At 46.5% G+C, this 18,345-nt stretch overlaps 1 protein-coding gene across 2 annotated transcripts in view; it reads left to right on the top strand.

Annotated features, from left to right (window-relative positions):
• The window catches only part of PDE11A (phosphodiesterase 11A), a gene marked incomplete at its 3' end in the record, with an annotated part of 371,638 nt that overhangs the window by 123,830 nt on the left and 229,463 nt on the right, over positions 1 to 18,345 (top strand). Inside the window, exons 3-4 of one of the 2 annotated variants that reach the window (XM_084800165.1) lie at positions 1,815 to 1,940; positions 6,592 to 6,732. In XM_084800165.1, coding sequence (XP_084656291.1) covers positions 1,815 to 1,940; positions 6,592 to 6,732 — 267 coding nt within the window. The remainder of the gene's footprint in view (positions 1 to 1,814; positions 1,941 to 6,591; positions 6,733 to 18,345) is intronic. The other variant, XM_084800166.1, reaches the window with a different exon arrangement.

The raw sequence follows: 18,345 nt of genomic DNA, 5'->3' as shown, positions 1-18,345 counted from the left end.
ACTCTTAAGCTTCTTTAAAACTCTACACACACACACACACACACACACACACACACACACACACACACACACACGTGAGCAATGCAATGTGTAATATATGGCATGAACATTAACATTAATAGTTAACATTGGAATAAAGGAACCTATGTTTGCCCTGTTCAGGGTTATCAAGGGAAGTTGGATCATCTGGCAAACTTAGTCATTAGAAACACCTACCTTGTGAATTTACTGTTATTCAGTAAATTCTGACATCATGAGAGACACAAATGTGCTCACCTAGTGCACTCACAACAGTGACTCAGTCCCTCTTCTCCGTTACACGCATAATAGCCACCCTCACTACGAAGGAAAAAGAGAAAGTACAAACCAAGCAAAACAGCCTGCCCCAAACACAGAAACCTGTTCGGTGTGTGCTTGAAGTTAAAAGCGGTTCCTCTCTGGCCAAAGACAGGGAAGTTCCAGAGGGATGCTGGCAGCTTTATATGTGATCCAATCCCTACTCACTAAAGTACAAGGAGGAGGAGCAAGAAATGGGAAAGAAGAGAAACAGAAACAACATCTGCTGTAGGAGGACAGACGAAGCCTCTCTGATGGAACCTATCCTGAAAGATCTGCTTCAGAAGAAGCTCCTGGGTTGGTTCTGTTCTGCTTGCGTCCTCTCCTGCTGTTTCTCTTTCTTCCTTGAGAATGAGGTCATAGCTTCCACAGAGCTCTGAAGTTCCTTAAGGGACCCTAGGCCAGAGTGCGGCCAGGTAGACAAAGCCAGATAACAAATGGTAGGGATTGCGAATTGTGCTTCATCTTTTATTCTGTCCCTCCCCCTGCCCCAAGTCACCCTTTATTCCAGGCAGCCCCCATTCTGGGTGTCCGAGACGTGTCTCATGTGAGTTCCTGTGCCAGTGATCTGCACAGTGAGCAACGCTGGCCACTGCCAGAGCTGCTCCATGTGCCTTTATGTCTGGCTCTTCACAGGCTCTGTAACCGGGGTTGGGGCACGGAAGAAGACTGATACACACCATGCCACGTCCACTCTGCTTTAGAGAAATCTCAGATAAATGTCACTTACTCCTCTTCTGCTGTGAAAAGTTCAGGAAACTATCCCATTTGGTGTTTACTGGAAGATCCCATCTGCCTGGAGCCAGTTATATCTAGAGATAGGCATAATCCTCAGACTTTGACCTCCTGTTGAGAGAGACTTTCTCAGAGTCAGGCCCAGCACAGCTGGGTAGGTACTTCTTCCCATAAGAGGGGAGGTTTTATTTGTTTGTTTTGGTTTTTTTTTTTCTTCCTTTCATGGGCTCTGAGCCTTTCCTCAAACAAGTTGCTGTAAATCCATCCCAGTTTGCGTTCTTGCCTAATCATATTTACCTGGTAGTGGATCCCACTAGATCCATTCGGTCTTGAGACCCTAAGTTGACACAAGTTTCCCCCTTAGAGGCCTGCTTGAGCCTGGTAGCTGGCAGGCCATCCTGGGGTCACTTCAGCCACCTCTAAGTATGAACGTGAGTACATGCTTTAAATCCTAGGGACACTGCAGTTCTCTTCTTTGCTTGATGTCTTTCGGAGCTTGAATACAAGATATAGCGAGCATAGTTTCTGTATTATGGCTCTTGGAATTTTTGCTTTACCCACCTTATGTTTTCATCGATGTGAATTTCCGGGTTAAAGACTAATCTATACTCTGAGAAGTGTGCCCTGAAGCTGAGAGTGTGAACAACTCAACGCCCGCCTGGTTCACCTGACTGAAAGGCAGGAAGTGTGGGCTTTTGGCTTACAGCGATGCGCTAATGTTCTTAATGTGTTCTGTGCCCCAGGTCATGCAGATGTATCTTCCATTCTGTGGGATCGCCATAGCCAATGCCCAGCTCTTCGCTGCCTCGAGGAAGGAGTATGAAAGAAGCAGGGTGAGTGACTTCGAACTCGCGGCCTTCCTGGCTTCTGTGAGTCACTCCGTCTTTAAAGTAGCAGATGATGCTCATATGGGCTTTGTTTGTTTGTTTGTTTCAGTCCAGCAATGCCAGGGCTGAACATCCCTTTAAAGAATACGGGAGTTATAGAGACAATTCTCTGTTGTTGTTTTCTGGGGAAAAGAACCGTTTTTTTAAAAAAAGGAAATGCATCTCACACCTGTACCATATGGCGGCAAATACACAGCCTCGGTGCTTATAGCCTCGAAGCGGCAGCATTTGCTGATGGGTTTACAGTTAGTTCCTTCAAGAAGCACAGTTTGCTGCCAACCTGACTTCACTTCCCCTTGCAGATTTTGTTTGAAACTTTTTCTAGAAGAAGCAACACAAGGCATGTAAGACAATCACACGAGCACTGTTTTATAGGCTATCAAGTGACATAAGAGGCAGTGATCTTATATATCTCCAGGAACTGTAAAATCAAGCAGTAAAACGCACCCAGAAACTCATACAACATTAACTTATCAACCAGAGATCAAATTTCACTCTACATTAAAAAATACGAAGATCATTGTTGCAACCCAGAAACACACTCAACTAAGAAAACGTTAACAACAACAACAACAACAACAACAACAACAACAACAAGGATTAAATTCCTCGACCAATCAAATGGATTAAGGTATATTTACCAAGCATTATGAAAATGACTATTACATAGCAAACAGATGAACACCACTGACTACGCAGCCACCTTCCTCAGCATGGCGTAGCACACCTTCTCTCTAACTGGATTTCCTTTGCATCTTTAGGACCATGTCTTGCTTATGTATTCCTTTCCTTTGCTACTCCAGCAATATGTTTCCATGGCTTCCAGAAAACAGCCTGTTTGTTTCACTTCATCACACTTCTACCCACATCCTCCTCTGTCTTTAACGCCTCTTTTCCCTTCCCGCTTCCCGCTGCCAACTGCCTCCCTCGCGTAGTCTTCAGGACCCAGATAATTTTCCTTTCTCCACTTCCTGTTTTTTCCTTGTTCTAATGCAAGTACCCAACACACTATTATAATATTTGATGATGACACCTTTCTACAACTGAATTATGAATTCCTTAAGAGAGAGTTCTTATTGTATTAAGACAGTCTTTTGATCCTTGTGGATGGTACAGTTCACTTACTCATTGAATAAATATGTAGTGTGTGTGGTTCTCCTGAGACACCATCCTTACAGAACTTACTCTTCTAGTGAGGACAATAAATAGTGGGGGGAGGGGGTGAAGGCAAAATCACAGTGTCAGACAGTGATAAGCATTATAAACAAAAACAAAGTGGAAGAAAGGGGTGAGCACTGTTGTGGACGGAGTGAATTAAACAGACATTTATTTTCAGAAGCTGATAAAAGGTATCACCTATAAGGAGGTGATAGAAGCAGAATGAGGTGAGAGGCCAAGCCATGTGAAGCCCCGTGCAGAATACTCAGACCAGGGACCCAGCAGGTGCAAAGACCCTGTGTCTGCCGGGGGACGGGGAGGATAGAGGATAAAAAGAGAGATTGAAAGACAAGCAAGCGAAGACAAGGACGTGAGCCAGCGTCTAGTGGGCGGAAATGCCCACGGGCATGCCGGGAACTGTTCGTTCTAAGTGTGACGGAAGGCAACGAGGAGATTTAGAGCTGATTCGATTCACTTTAAAAAGGCAACAACCTGGCCTCCCGGAACCGGTGAAGGGCTGAGAAGGGTAAGATAAGGAGACTGAGGCCGGGGGAGGAGTTAGAAGACTGTTGAAGTCAAGAGGCAAGGCAGCTGGCGTTAGGGCCGTGAGAATCGAGAAACTCCCTCCGAGTCAGTGATGACATGCAGGGCTTGCTGATGTGGGGAGCAGGGAAGGGGACCTGGGGCTCATGCACAGGTTTGTGGACAGCAAATACTTGCAACGCGGAGCTAAGTTTGAGGGAGCGTAATAGTTCCGCATGGAGATTATGTAAAGCTGGGAGACCTGTGAGGTAATCTAGGAAGAATGTGTGGATAGAGAGAGCAGCAGGTTACCAGGAAACTGGGACAGAGGGGAGGACATCCTATTGGGACTCTAGATGAGAGAAGCATGGGAGGATAGCAAAGTAGAAGGATCCAGAGAGTCCTAGAAGCCTACAAGTAGAACATTATGATAGGCAGATTTGGGCCCAAGGGTCCCACTCAAACTAAGGCACCAGCCAAGGACAATACAGGCGATAAACTTTAAACCCCTACCCAGATCTAGCCAATGGGCAGAACATTCTCCACAGTTGAGTGGAGAATGGGGAATGACTTTCACATGTACTCTGGTGCCTCACCTTTGACCATGTCCCCTGGAGGGGGAGACCTGGTGGCACTCAGAGGAAGGACAGCAGGTTACCAAGAAGAGACTTGATACCCTATGAACATATACAGGGGGAGGAAATCCCCGTCAGGAACAGTCATAGGGGAGGGGAATAAGGGGGAAATGGGAGGGAGGGAAAAATGGGAGGATACAAGGGATGGGATAACCATTGAGATGTAACAAGAATAAATTAATAAAAAATTATATATAAAAAAAGAGAGAGAGAGCAGCAGAGACAAGAGGAGGAGAAGAAAGAGAAAGGGGCACACAGCTGTTTCCTGCACAGAAGTGACAGTAAGAAGCGGTGTGTCCCCTTGTGGACTGTGTCTATGGCCTGTCCAACTGTTTGGCCTTCCTAGACTTCCTCACTTTCCCTCCTCTTCTGGAGCTAGCCTTTTTGCTATTTGTAAAACTTCCCCCATTCATTAGCAAAGCAGCAGTTTTTAATTAGCAAGAATAAAGTTATTGCACTATGCTTTGTCAGTGCAGGGCTCTGGGGGTATCGGTTTCTCCTTTGAGAGGAATGTTCTCATGGCGAGGGCCCGGAGGCCCGCCATGCAATCATAACAAATTGAAAAGTTAAATAATTGTTCCGTTAATATGATCCATCTGAAGAAATAATCTGAGTGATTAAGATAATGATGTTTTCCCCTTAATAACAGGGAATTTGCTTGTAATTATTCAGACAGTTGTCTCCCTTTGAAGAAATTATTTCTTTTATTTTGGGGGATTATAATAAGATCATTTCCCCCTTCAATTTCCTCCCTTCAAACTCTCCCGTATATCCCCCTGCCCCCCACCCCCCACCCCCAGCTGTCTTTCAGATTCATGGCCTCCGTTTTTCATGAATTGTTACATACGTATCTGTTTATACATATTTCCATTTCCAAACATGCAAACACAACCTGCTCAGGCTCTATCATGTTCCTTGTATGTACATTTTCATGGCTACTTGGCACTGGATACCGATTTTGTATTCTTCCCTGGGGGAGACTTGTCTTCCATCTAATCTTTGAACATGAAGTTACAGCACACCAACCCCTCACAGCATTTTGCTGTCCAAATGCCAAACAATTTGGCTTCAATTGGCATAGTATTTGCAGCCTGGTGTCTCCCTTTGCTTTGGAATCATGGGAAGATGTGATTCGTATCCACAGCCATGGTCTTTCTTGGTCTTCAAGGAGGATGCTCCCCAGGAACTTTGGTCCTTCTGGTAACCGCATCAACCAGTTCCATTTAACAGACCCCTCAACTCATTCAAATGCCCTCTCTGTCTCGGGAGAATCACAGAAGAAATTTTGTTTCAAAGTATTTCAGAACAAATAAAATTCATTCCTGAAGGTGACAATCAGTCATGGCCCTGGGCTGTTGTTCAACACCATGATGAATGTGTTTGAACGTGTAGATTCATGGACTCCTTTTGTGAGAACAAGCAGATTCAGTGGCCACGTAATTTCTCTGGTGGCTCTGAAAGAAGCTTTATTTCTCCCACCTGTAAATAGCCTGTTATTCTGGAAGTTCTAGGGGGAAAAGTTGTTTAAACATCCAAACAAATAGTACTTCGAAGCATAAATTGCAAGCTCCCTTGGATAGAGAGAATAATAGGCTATTGAAACTTAATTTTGAAATGAGTACACAGTGTTCAACTTGTCTTTAAAATTTCCCCCATTAATTTATGTGCCTTTCAACCTGCCATTTTAACAGCAATTTTGATGAGGGTTTCTTTCCTGAGATATATAGTAATATCTAAATGTTCTACTGGACAGTTGGGAGTGAGGAACTATTTCCTCTTCTGGTACAGAGAGATTAGTGTGAAGATATAAATGTGTGTGTGTGTGTGTGTGTGTGTGTGTGTGTGTTTGTGTGTATGCATTTATCTGTATGATTCTTTCAGAATTCTGGGAGAGTTGTGTGTTAGTGAAAATAGGCCTCAAGTGGAGCCACGAAGCTAATTTTTCTTAATAGTGAAAAAAGGCTGCTAAGGAGTTTTCTGAAATAAATATGCTCTGGAGAGATCCAAGTACTTATTATTTATAAAATGTCGGGTTTGTACTCAGTCATACTGAAGAAAAACCATTGTAGTGCACAAAACACCTCCATGTAATGACTGCAAGGTGGCTGTTACCCTGACAATTCTTTGCGTGTAGTTTCCAGAGTGAGGTTAGGTTAGAATATGTTATTGCAGAGCCCTGCTAGGACAGCTGTTAAGGGTTTTAAAAATTAGCCACATGAACTATTTGTTATTAGAGAAAATGCTGCGTGGAGTTTTGAGGGAGGAAAAGCTGATGCTTCAGCCTCACGCCTCCTAAACACACCCGTCTCTGTCTCCAGGCTTTGCTAGAGGTGGTCAACGACCTCTTCGAAGAGCAGACGGACTTGGAAAAGATCGTCAAGAAAATAATGCATCGGGCCCAAACTCTGTTGAAATGTGAACGCTGTTCGGTTTTACTTCTAGAAGACATTGAGTCACCAGTAAGTTACCTTCTTTTCCATGCGGAGTCGAAGACTGAGCGGAAGGAAGTTGAGTTTATCTGCAGTTAAACTTGAGAGCAGAGCAGCTGTGTTCATACCGGCACACGAGGGAACAGTTTTATTTTTTTAAAAAAGTGGGGGGGTTCTTTCCTTTAGATGTGTTTTCCATTTTATCTTGTCCTCACCCTGGAAACTAGTCCCTTTAAGCGGATACGGACCTTGGTGCTCCCATTCAGCGCCCTGTATCTAACAGGTAAATGACTCCCCTGCGTCAGACAACCAAATCAGAAGAGGCGGCCAATGGAGCCTCGCCCCTCCTGTTTACCCAGCAGGGGGCAGACTCCTCTCATATGTGCCGTGGGCTGTCACTCAGGCAATGTACCTCAGGAAAAAAGCCAAGGACCAGGGGGATGTCCCCTCAGCTCCTGGGCAGACTGTTCCTGCACCCTCCGGGCTGGGCTGTGCTCACCAGCCCAGAGCAGCCTATGCAGAGAAGGTGTCTCCCCTCACCCCAGAATCTCCTTGTATTCCAAAACGTAGAAATACAGAGGCTGTGGCCTGGCACATTGCAGTGATTTGTGGCCAAGCTTTTAGGTCTGCTGTAGCCTTTGGGGCTGTCTGGGAGAAATCAGTTGGGAAAAGAACCTAATAATATTGAAAATAATGGTTATCGTCCATCTAAGCAAGCTCTTCAGCAGCAACTTGGTTTCTTTGCTGAGAACTCACTTGGAAGACCAAGAGTTGTCTAGCATTTAAGAGCTATTTAAATATCTCAGAGAATGGTATTTTACTGTGTTGAACTTAGAAAAGATACTGTCTTTGCTTTAAGGTTGTTTTCCTCAAAGAACAGGAATCCGAGGCTAAAATTGTACCGAGTATTGTAAACTTAGCGTAGATTGTTTAGAATATATAGATGCATATATGTAAAACCTGACTACGTGATTTTTAGTTCTGAAAATTCATATAGGAATATAAACATGTACTAATAGCCATAAATATTGTTAAAAGGGCAACAAAAAGAAACAGTGAGTGAGATTCTGCCCAAAAACCTATTTAAATGCTCTTGAAACTGATTAACTCCTTGTTATATATATATGTGTGTGTGTGTGTGTGTGTGTGTGTGTGTGTGTGTACACATACATACACACATACATACATACATACATACATACAAACAAACAAGGGGCAAAGCAAAAGGAAAAAGCTTTGTGTAAAGGTGCATGACGAAGTCCCCTCTCACGGCCCTACCTACCTCCACAGACACCCGTGAAAAGTTTCAGGAGCGTAATTATATCAAAAGCAAGAAAGAAATGGCTAAATTCCAAGTGGAGCTTAAAATCTTGTGGTTGTGTTCTTCTCAAACGTTATCACCCCAGGCAGGGAGAATGCGTAGTGAGTAAAGTGCTTCTCTTGAGCGAACGAGTGGAAGCTGAGTTTGATCTGCAGGACTCACAGGACTTGCACAAAAAAGCCAGGGCTATTGCCTTGCTCTCGGCACCGGGGAGGCAGACTGCTGGGTCCCTAGGGCCCACTCAGCCAGCCAGTAAGGGATTCTGTCTCAAAAAAAAAAAAGTATGAACAACACCTGATACTATCCAGGCTAAATGAATCATAACTAAAGGTAATGAAAAAAACAAGACAGTAGGGAAAGAATAGATAAAGCCCCAGAAGATCCCATGTGGGTCAGCCAGACTAGGGGAGCACGTTATGTGTAATGCAGTGGGTCTTCCTCACGCTGTCCCCAGGCTCTGCTCTTCCTCACACACTGTCCCCAGGCTCTGCTCTTCCTCACATGCTGTCCCCAGGCTCTGCTCTTCCTCACACACTGTCCCCAGGCTCTGCTCTTCCTCACACACTGTCCCCAGGCTCTGCTCTTCCTCACATGCTGTCCCCAGGCTCTGCTCTTCCTCACACACTGTCCCCAGGCTCTGCTCTTCCTCACATGCTGTCCCCAGGCTCTGCTCTTCCTCACACACTGTCCCCAGGCTCTGCTCTTCCTCACACACTGTCCCCAGGCTCTGGTCTTCCTCACACGCTGTCCCCAGGCTCTGGTCTTCCTCACACGCTGTCCCCAGGCTCTGGTCTTCCTCACACACTGTCCCAGGCTCTGCTCTTCCTCACACACTGTCCCCAGGCTCTGGTCTTCCTCACACGCTGTCCCCAGGCTCTGGTCTTCCTCACACACTGTCCCCAGGCTCTGGTCTTCCTCACACGCTGTCCCCAGGCTCTGCTCTTCCTCACACACTGTCCCCAGGCTCTGCTCTTCCTCACACACTGTCCCCAGGCTCTGGTCTTCCTCACACGCTGTCCCCAGGCTCTGCTCTTCCTCACATGCTGTCCCCAGGCTCTGCTCTTCCTCACACACTGTCCCCAGGCTCTGCTCTTCCTCACACACTGTCCCCAGGCTCTGCTCTTCCTCACACGCTGTTCCCAGGCTCTGCTCTTCCTCACACACTGTCCCCAGGCTCTGCTCTTCCTCACACGCTGTCCCCAGGCTCTGGTCTTCCTCACACGCTGTCCCCAGGCTCTGGTCTTCCTCACACGCTGTCCCCAGGCTCTGGTCTTCCTCACACACTGTCCCCAGGCTCTGGTCTTCCTCACACGCTGTCCCCAGGCTCTGGTCTTCCTCACACGCTGTCCCCAGGCTCTGGTCTTCCTCACACACTGTCCCCAGGCTCTGCTCTTCCTCACACGCTGTCCCCAGGCTCTGGTCTTCCTCACACACTGTCCCCAGGCTCTGGTCTTCCTCACACACTGTCCCCAGGCTCTGCTCTTCCTCACACGCTGTCCCCAGGCTCTGGTCTTCCTCACACGCTGTCCCCAGGCTCTGCTCTTCCTCACACGCTGTCCCCAGGCTCTGGTCTTCCTCACACGCTGTCCCCAGGCTCTGGTCTTCCTCACACACTGTCCCCAGGCTCTGGTCTTCCTCACACACTGTCCCCAGGCTCTGGTCTTCCTCACACACTGTCCCCAGGCTCTGCTCTTCCTCACACGCTGTCCCCAGGCTCTGGTCTTCCTCACACGCTGTCCCCAGGCTCTGGTCTTCCTCACACGCTGTCCCCAGGCTCTGGTCTTCCTCACACACTGTCCCCAGGCTCTGGTCTTCCTCACACGCTGTCCCCAGGCTCTGGTCTTCCTCACACGCTGTCCCCAGGCTCTGGTCTTCCTCACACGCTGTCCCCAGGCTCTGGTCTTCCTCACACACTGTCCCCAGGCTCTGCTCTTCCTCACACGCTGTCCCCAGGCTCTGCTCTTCCTCACACACTGTCCCCAGGCTCTGGTCTTCCTCACACGCTGTCCCCAGGCTCTGGTCTTCCTCACACGCTGTCCCCAGGCTCTGGTCTTCCTCACACGCTGTCCCCAGGCTCTGGTCTTCCTCACACACTGTCCCCAGGCTCTGCTCTTCCTCACACGCTGTCCCCAGGCTCTGCTCTTCCTCACACACTGTCCCCAGGCTCTGGTCTTCCTCACACACTGTCCCCAGGCTCTGGTCTTCCTCACACGCTGTCCCCAGGCTCTGGTCTTCCTCACACACTGTCCCCAGGTTCTGCTCTTCCTCACACGCTGTCCCCAGGCTCTGCTCTTCCTCACACACTGTCCCCAGGCTCTGGTCTTCCTCACACGCTGTCCCCAGGCTCTGCTCTTCCTCACACACTGTCCCCAGGCTCTGCTCTTCCTCACACGCTGTTCCCAGGCTCTGCTCTTCCTCACACGCTGTCCCCAGGCTCTGCTCTTCCTCACACGCTGTCCCCAGGCTCTGGTCTTCCTCACACGCTGTCCCCAGGCTCTGGTCTTCCTCACACACTGTCCCAGGCTCTGCTCTTCCTCACACACTGTCCCCAGGCTCTGGTCTTCCTCACACGCTGTCCCCAGGCTCTGCTCTTCCTCACACGCTGTCCCCAGGCTCTGGTCTTCCTCACACGCTGTCCCCAGGCTCTGGTCTTCCTCACACGCTGTCCCCAGGCTCTGGTCTTCCTCACACGCTGTCCCCAGGCTCTGGTCTTCCTCACACACTGTCCCCAGGCTCTGCTCTTCCTCACACACTGTCCCCAGGCTCTGCTCTTCCTCACACACTGTCCCCAGGCTCTGCTCTTCCTCACACACTGTCCCCAGGCTCTGGTCTTCCTCACACACTGTCCCCAGGCTCTGGTCTTCCTCACACGCTGTCCCCAGGCTCTGCTCTTCCTCACACACTGTCCCCAGGCTCTGGTCTTCCTCACACGCTGTCCCCAGGCTCTGGTCTTCCTCACACGCTGTCCCCAGGCTCTGGTCTTCCTCACACACTGTCCCCAGGCTCTGGTCTTCCTCACACGCTGTCCCCAGGCTCTGCTCTTCCTCACACACTGTCCCCAGGCTCTGGTCTTCCTCACACGCTGTCCCCAGGCTCTGGTCTTCCTCACACGCTGTCCCCAGGCTCTGGTCTTCCTCACACACTGTCCGCAGGCTCTGGTCTTCCTCACACACTGTCCCCAGGTTCTAGCCTTCCCCAGGTTGCCCCTTATTTACTGCTAGTGGAAGGGGCAGTAGGTGATGGCTAAAAGTGTCCTGAGATGCATGGCAAGGAAAGGTCAGAGAGCTGTCAGTGTTGTGGAAGCCAGGGGACAGCGAGTACCCTATAGGCTTTGTAAAGCCTCTGAGAAGCATAAAAGACAAATGTAATTGCCCCCATGCCTAATATATGCTAACATGGAAGCCTGGTACCTGAAGAACGCCCCTTCCTGGTCAGGCTGGAGGATGTAGGGCACTACATCCTAGACTGTGGGACCAGGGAGGACTGTGCTGGGGCCCATCAAGCATCACTCTTTAGCAAAGAAGAAATCTAGAACACCAAGGAGGCTGCAGGTCACATGCTAAAGTTTCCAGATCTGAATTTATTTTATTTTATTTTATTTTATTTGTTGGTTTTTCGAGACAGGGTTTCTCTGTGTAGCCTTGACTGTCCTGGACTCTATTTACCAGATCTGAATTTAAATCTGAAATTCTGAGAAAAACTGACGTGGCTGCATTTCACTGTGGTACTCTGTTTTGTCTTCTATCAAAGTGAGCAGAATTAAGGCTCAAGAAGAGATTTCAGTTGACTTATAGAGACAAATGTAGGTTACTTTCTGTACAGTTGTATCTGTGGCCCTGGAAGTTTGTGGTCAATATGCAAATTCCATTCTCAAGTTAGTTACTCCCCTCGCATTTGATTCACTTAGATAACAAAGGAAACATTAATAAACAAGGGTGGAGAATGACAGGTTATTCTGCAGGTGCTGGCAATTGATGGAAAATGCAAAAAGTTGGATCCCTAGTTTAAACCTATTTTAACTTTATAAGAGATGGAATAATTCATCCCTTCTAGCATATTAGACAAAGGCAGGTTCTCCTAAACTAAACTCAGGAAGGAACCAATCCATTGTTAAAGCAGGTCTAAGAAGTGTTTGAGAAGACAGAATAAGATTTTGAGGTTAGGCCAAAGCTTGTTAGAAACAAATCGGGGCCACAAGCTGGGTCTTAAGTTGTCTTTTGCAATGGAGAGAAATCACTAACATCTCTCTGAGAGAGAAAGCTACCTCACTAACGCTGCACATTTCTGTTAGTGGTAGCCAGTGAATAGAACTGAGTTGATTTCCTGAATTAGGAGCTAGCAGCCTTTTCTATAATACCTTACATTTCCTGGCTTATGCAGTCTCTGGCACAGTCACTCAATTCTGCCACTATAGAATAAAATCAGTCATAGACAATGCATTAGAATGTGCATGGCTATATGCCAATAAAACTTGATTTATACAGTAAGTGGTAATTCAAACTTGGCTTGCACACGCTAGACTCCTGTTTTAGAAAATCTCTCTGCCATAATTCATAAAAATTAGCATATAACAAAGAGCATAGGATGTCTGCAAAGATGCCATAAAATGAATGTGAAAACCAAAGGCTAAGCACAGAGCACATCCCAGAAACATTGATAAAGGTTTTTCATAAAATGATATTAAAGATAACATACTCTATCTGAAAAAAAAGTGTTCAAAAAGGAGCTACAAAGAAATAAGAATTATGTAAGAAGGAAAAGTAAAAGGAGGAGGGGAGAGGGAAGGGAAAGAGGAGGAGGAGGAAGAGGAAGAGGAGGAGGGAGAGAAAAGGAGGAGGAGACAGAACACTTCATTGGTAGAGTTTGGAAGAAGGAAATGGATATTACATTTTTAGAAAGAAAGAAAGAAAATAAAAGGCAGCTCTAAATGCTTCAAGGAGCATGAGGAACAAAATTGAAAATGAAATGGAAAAAGGTAAATTATAAAAAAAAGAGAATGGTAAGAATGTAATCACAATGAAAGTTCAAAATATGGATAATTCGGTGTCTCTGAAGAGAACACGACAAATGGAACAGGAAAAGGCTTTCAGAATTTATAACTCTAGGACATTTTATTGAAATAAAGTCAAAGTTGGATTTACAGATTGAAAGAACGCTATTCAGGAGAAGTCAGTGCTCACTGCTCAGCACTGAAATACATTTGATGCTAATGGAATTTAAAGATAGGAGAAAAAAAAACCCCTCAAATCTGTGGGCATCTAGGCAAAAACTCATGACACTTGGAGAAAAGTTCACTTTGATGTTAGACTTCTTAGCTGCACTCAGTGTTATAGGGCAATGGGGCAATATCTAATCAATCCTGGGGGACATGGGGGGCGTGGGGGCGTGGGGGGCATGGCCCTACAATGTAAAATCCAGGCACATTCGTGTTCAATTATTTAATCACAGGAGGTAGAAGCTTTCAAATAAGCAGATGAGAGTGTAGCAAGTACAGTTCCAAGAGCCTAGAAGATGTAGGCAGCTGTAGTCTAGCTATGCAAGGGATGAAGGACTCCAAGATAAAAGTGCAGCAGCAAGGGCTGGCTCGGAGTGTTTGAGTGTGCAACTGGGGCTAAAACCCGAGGCCTGTGCTTACAGGAACAAAGGAAAGCCTTGAAATATCAGCCGCAGCAATGGTGCTGCTTCCTGCGCTTGGGAGACATGGCGACAGGCCGTGTCTTGAAGAAGCACACTGGTCTGTGGGAATAGGTCCCTTGTGTGCTTTGAATGCCCTCCATAGGCTCGCGTGCGTGAACACACAGTCCTCTGTCCGCGGCTGGCACTGTTTGGGAAGGCTGAGGAGCCTTTAGGAAGTCCAGCCTTCCTGGAGGAAGTTGGCTGCTGGAAGCAGGTCTTTTATAGCTCAGCTCCACTTCCTGGTCACCCTTTGTTTTCTGGCTGTGAATATGGTTGGCCTCTCTCTCTCTCTCTCTCTCGTAACACCAAGCCTTCTCTGCCTGAATCCACGTCTTCTTCCACCACGATGAGCTATGGCCCCGCAAACTTCAAACCAAAATAAATTCCTCTTCCCTTATATTGCTTCTTATCGGATATTTTGTCAGAACAACAGGAAAGAGTGAGCAGCACAGTCTCCTTTCCACTAAGCGGTAGTAAGCCTAGCATGTGTTTGGGAGGAGGGGATGCTACTCTGCCAACTCTGCAATCTGTAAGTCAATTCTGAGAGGTGACCTGGGTAAAGAGAAGCCAGGGCCTTGCAGTCCTGATCCGCACACAGCTGTGCACCCTAGGCTCACATGCGAATAGCCTCCCAACAGCTACCTTTCGGTTTGTGTATTATCATAATTTTAATGCGCCATGTTAGTCGGTATCCCTTTTTCATTTGTGCTTTAAGGTTTTGTTAATAAAAATTTTGGCTTCCAGTTAAGGCAGTGATACACACACAATACCACCCCCCATTCCCACCCCACCCCACAGTATTTATCTTGTATTGATTGCCTTTGAGGCTAGGTCTCACTGTGTAGCCCAGGTTGGCCTCACATTTATGAGCCTCCTGTCTTAACCTCCCCTATAGTTATCTGTTTTGTTTTTGGTGGTACATGTAAAGTTAGTGTTCACTCTCTCTTGCTCTCTCTCTCTCTCTCTCTCTCTCTCTCTCTGTGTGTGTGTGTGTGTGTGTGTGTGTGTGTGTGTGTGTGTGTGTATGTGTAAAACTTTGTCTTGGACCAATTCCCCCTACTTTGCAGGCACATCTGTATCATCCTAAGCACCCTTGTGTGCCTGGCTGTTTCTGAGCTCACGGCATTGTTCTTTGGGGCTGTTTGTCCATCTCTACAACAGAAGCGTGCAGTCTGGATTTCTGCCATTTTGCAATAGTTTGGTATTAGGATAATAGGATAAGGCTTCTCTGTTGTTGAATTTTAAAACTGTCACCTCACCTTCTCAGGAGGAGGATGCTCCTCTTTACACACTTTGTCACAGAGGAAAGTGTCTCCTCACGGGGGCTTCTGGGCTCTGTAGTCATAGTCTTTGGGCATCCGGGTATAAGCTGATACATTTTCTGAGTACCAAAAGTAGAAGCAATAAATGTCTTTCTAGATAGTCACATGTCACAGTTAATATCTCACTACCTTTTGCTTTTCCTAAGTGTTTTTGTCAATTGATTTTAAGTGACTTTGTCAACGGCTTTTCTATTAAGAAACCAAAACAAGACTCTTAGCTAGACGCTGCTGTCAACATCAGGAAATGCTTAGTCTTTTGACGCGAAGGGAGTCTCGGCTTAGTGCTATTCCATCCTGGAACCTTCTGAGTGATTCCTGTTGCTTCTCTCAGCTCCCTCCAGCTAATGCACTTACTGTTCTCTCTGTGTCTTTTGGAGCTTGAGCAAGGAAAGTGAATGTAGAAATTGCAGCCTTAGTTCCCCCAGGCACCACCGTTTCGCTATTTCCCAGTGTTCTCTCTGTAATGATCATCTTGATGGCTGGCAGCTATTTCCTCATCCAGCAAGCTAACAGGTCCTCCGCAGCTACGCCTGTGACTCCAGGGCTGCTTTCTAGAGGCCATTTATGAAACGAAGCAGAGCTAGCTATGCACACTGCGTTTTCACATGAGCCCTAACTTCTTTTTTAAAATATTTTTATTAATTCATTCATATTACATTTCAATTGTTCTCTCATCCCTTGTATCCTCCCATTCCTCCCTCCCTCCCATTTTCCCCTTACTCCCCTCCCCTATGACTGTGACTAAGGAGGACCTCCTCTCCCTATATATGCTCATAGGGTATCAAGTCTCTTCTGGTGGCACTCAGAGGAAGGATAGCAGGAGCCCTAACTTCTTGGCCTTTGTGTGCATAAACACTCAGTGAAGCCAATGGCTGCGAGGGATTCTCGTGTCCTACAGCTGAGGGAAGTGGCAAGCGATGATGCGTGTCGTCCAGTTGTCCTGAGCCTGCCTGTGATCCTACCCTCTCCTTCATAAGTGGATTATAAATATTTCCTCAGGCTTCCTTTTCCAGCACCTTCTATTTTATTTTCTTTCTTTCTTTTTCTTCCCACCGCCCCACCCCTACCCCCAAGACAGCCTTGGCTGTCCTGGACTTTGTAGACCAGGCTGGCCTCGAACGCACAGAGATCTGCCTGCCTCTGCCTCCCTGAGTGCTGGGATTACAGGCGTGCACCACAGCACTGGGCTCCATCTCTTCCTCTCTATTTTCCTCTTTTGTTTTTTAATGTTACTTCTACGAGGGAGCCAAGTGTAGTTTTCTTTCAAGTGTTTTTTAGAATACAAAATAGAAGATATACTTTTAAAATCCTCTGATAATCACCTACATGAGCATTTTTCCATAAACATGCACACATAGTCAATCTCTAATATTAATACATCGCATTATATGGTCATATACTAACTTTCTTTATTAAGAATCAAATGTGCATTTTTTTTTTAGCTACAAACCACCTTAACTCACTTGTTAGTAAGTATCCACTAACATATTAACACAACTCACACAACACATTGGCCATTACTGAACCCAAGTCCTTGCTGATTATCTCTGTCATGTCCGGTCCCAGGTTTCTCATACTTCTGGATTTTTCTATAGCAATTAGTAATATTTTAATTTACTATACTTTTTAAAAATTACTATAATTTATATAATGCTATTCTATAGCAATTGCCATGGCATGGCTCATGCTTCAAACCACAGAGCAGTTTCCAGGGTTTTCCTCACCTTCTATATTCATACAACTCCATGTTCTGGGGTGTGTGTGTGTGTGTGTGTGTGTGTGTGTATGTGTCTGTGTGTGTATGTGTGTGTGTGTATGTGTGTGTGTCTGTGTGTGCATGTGTGTGTGTATGTGTGTATGTGTGTGTGTGTATGTGCATGTGCATATGTGTGTGTGTATGTGTGTGTGTGTGTGTATGTATGTGTGTGTATGTGTGTGTGTATGTGTGTGTGTGATGTGTGTGTATGTGTATGTGCATGTGCATATGTGTATGTGTGTGTGTGTATGTGTGTGTGTATGTGTGTGTATGTGTATGTGCATGTGCATATGTGTATGTGTGTGTATGTATGTGTGTGTATGTATGTGTGTGTGTATGTGTGTGTATGTGTGTGTGTGTGTGTGTGTGTGTGTGTGTTCAAACATCATTTCTGGTTCTTCTCCCTAGTGCTCTTTTCTAACCTCTCCCCTGGGATTGTCTCCTGACTCCTACCTTTGCTTGCAAACAGGGAATTCTCTTCAATCAGGTATTAATATGGCTTCCACTTACCTTCCTAATCACATACCTGCTTTTCCTAAACTGCATTTAATTTTGTGGTTGTCCGCTGCCCAGGCAATGGTGTTTGTATCCTAACCTTCAGGGCGCTGCTTCTGTTTCCAGGTTAACTTGTGTCTGTCCTCTCTGGGGCCAGCTTTGTTCTAGCCATTTCTTTCATATCTATTCGCCTCTGTGTGATCAGTCTCTGTGTGCGTTTGGATCTCTAGTTTTGCATTTAGGGTCTCTGTGAAAAACGAAGTGCACTGGACACTGAAGAAGACACTATCCGGGCTCCTGCAACAGGGGGGACGCTCACCCGTGAGGACCATGTCGAAGAGAAGGAAAGGTGCTTGACTTTTAGAGGAGTGTCGTCTGCATTACGTAGAGCACATTTATGGGAGTCATGAGGGTAGAGACTGGTTGTATTTTGGAATACAGAGGGGCATAAGGTCTTTTGAGCGTAGCCTCCTCTGGAACACTGGCTGGGGATTTCTTTATCAGAACTGTTTGGAGCTTAGGCTTGGCTAAAATGTAACACTGTCCACACTGACTGTTGCCTTCAATCCCCCTTTCACACCTTGTCTTGTTGGTTTACTCTCTGTCTCAGTGCCCTCGAAGCCTGATCTCTACACATCGTAATACTTGGGCTGTTTTAACCTCTGGCTTCAAGTTGAGTCCCATACACTGCAAAGATCAGCACAGAACTTCTGAAACAGAGGTGCTACTGCCCCCTTGTTAGTCTCAGTTAAAAGGGGGCTGGGTTCTCCTGCGGTCCTTCCCTATGGGGTTTCAGCTCCTTGAGGAAGCCACCACCACCACTTCCTCCCTTGCTCCATTCTCTCCGTGTTCCTCAGAGCATTAGCTGCTTTCAGAGTTACTAGCCACTGGGTACTTTACCATTCTTGCTGTTTATTGTTACAGGACGTGCCCCCATGTTAGTCTCTTTATTGAAGTAAGTTCCATGAAACGCTCTTGGGTTATTTATTCTTTACTTACTGTCAGAATGGTGCGGTCTCGTGCCTCAGCCTGGAAAACTGCCTCTCTGCTTGGCGTGAGCAGGCTACTCACCT

The sequence above is a fragment of the Acomys minous genome (genome assembly GCF_964271855.1).
Source record: "Acomys minous genome assembly, chromosome: 10".
Taxonomy (NCBI): Eukaryota; Metazoa; Chordata; class Mammalia; order Rodentia; family Muridae; genus Acomys; species Acomys minous.
The sequence above is the reverse complement of the archived record's forward strand: the minus strand, read 5'-3'. Positions and strand labels throughout refer to the sequence as shown.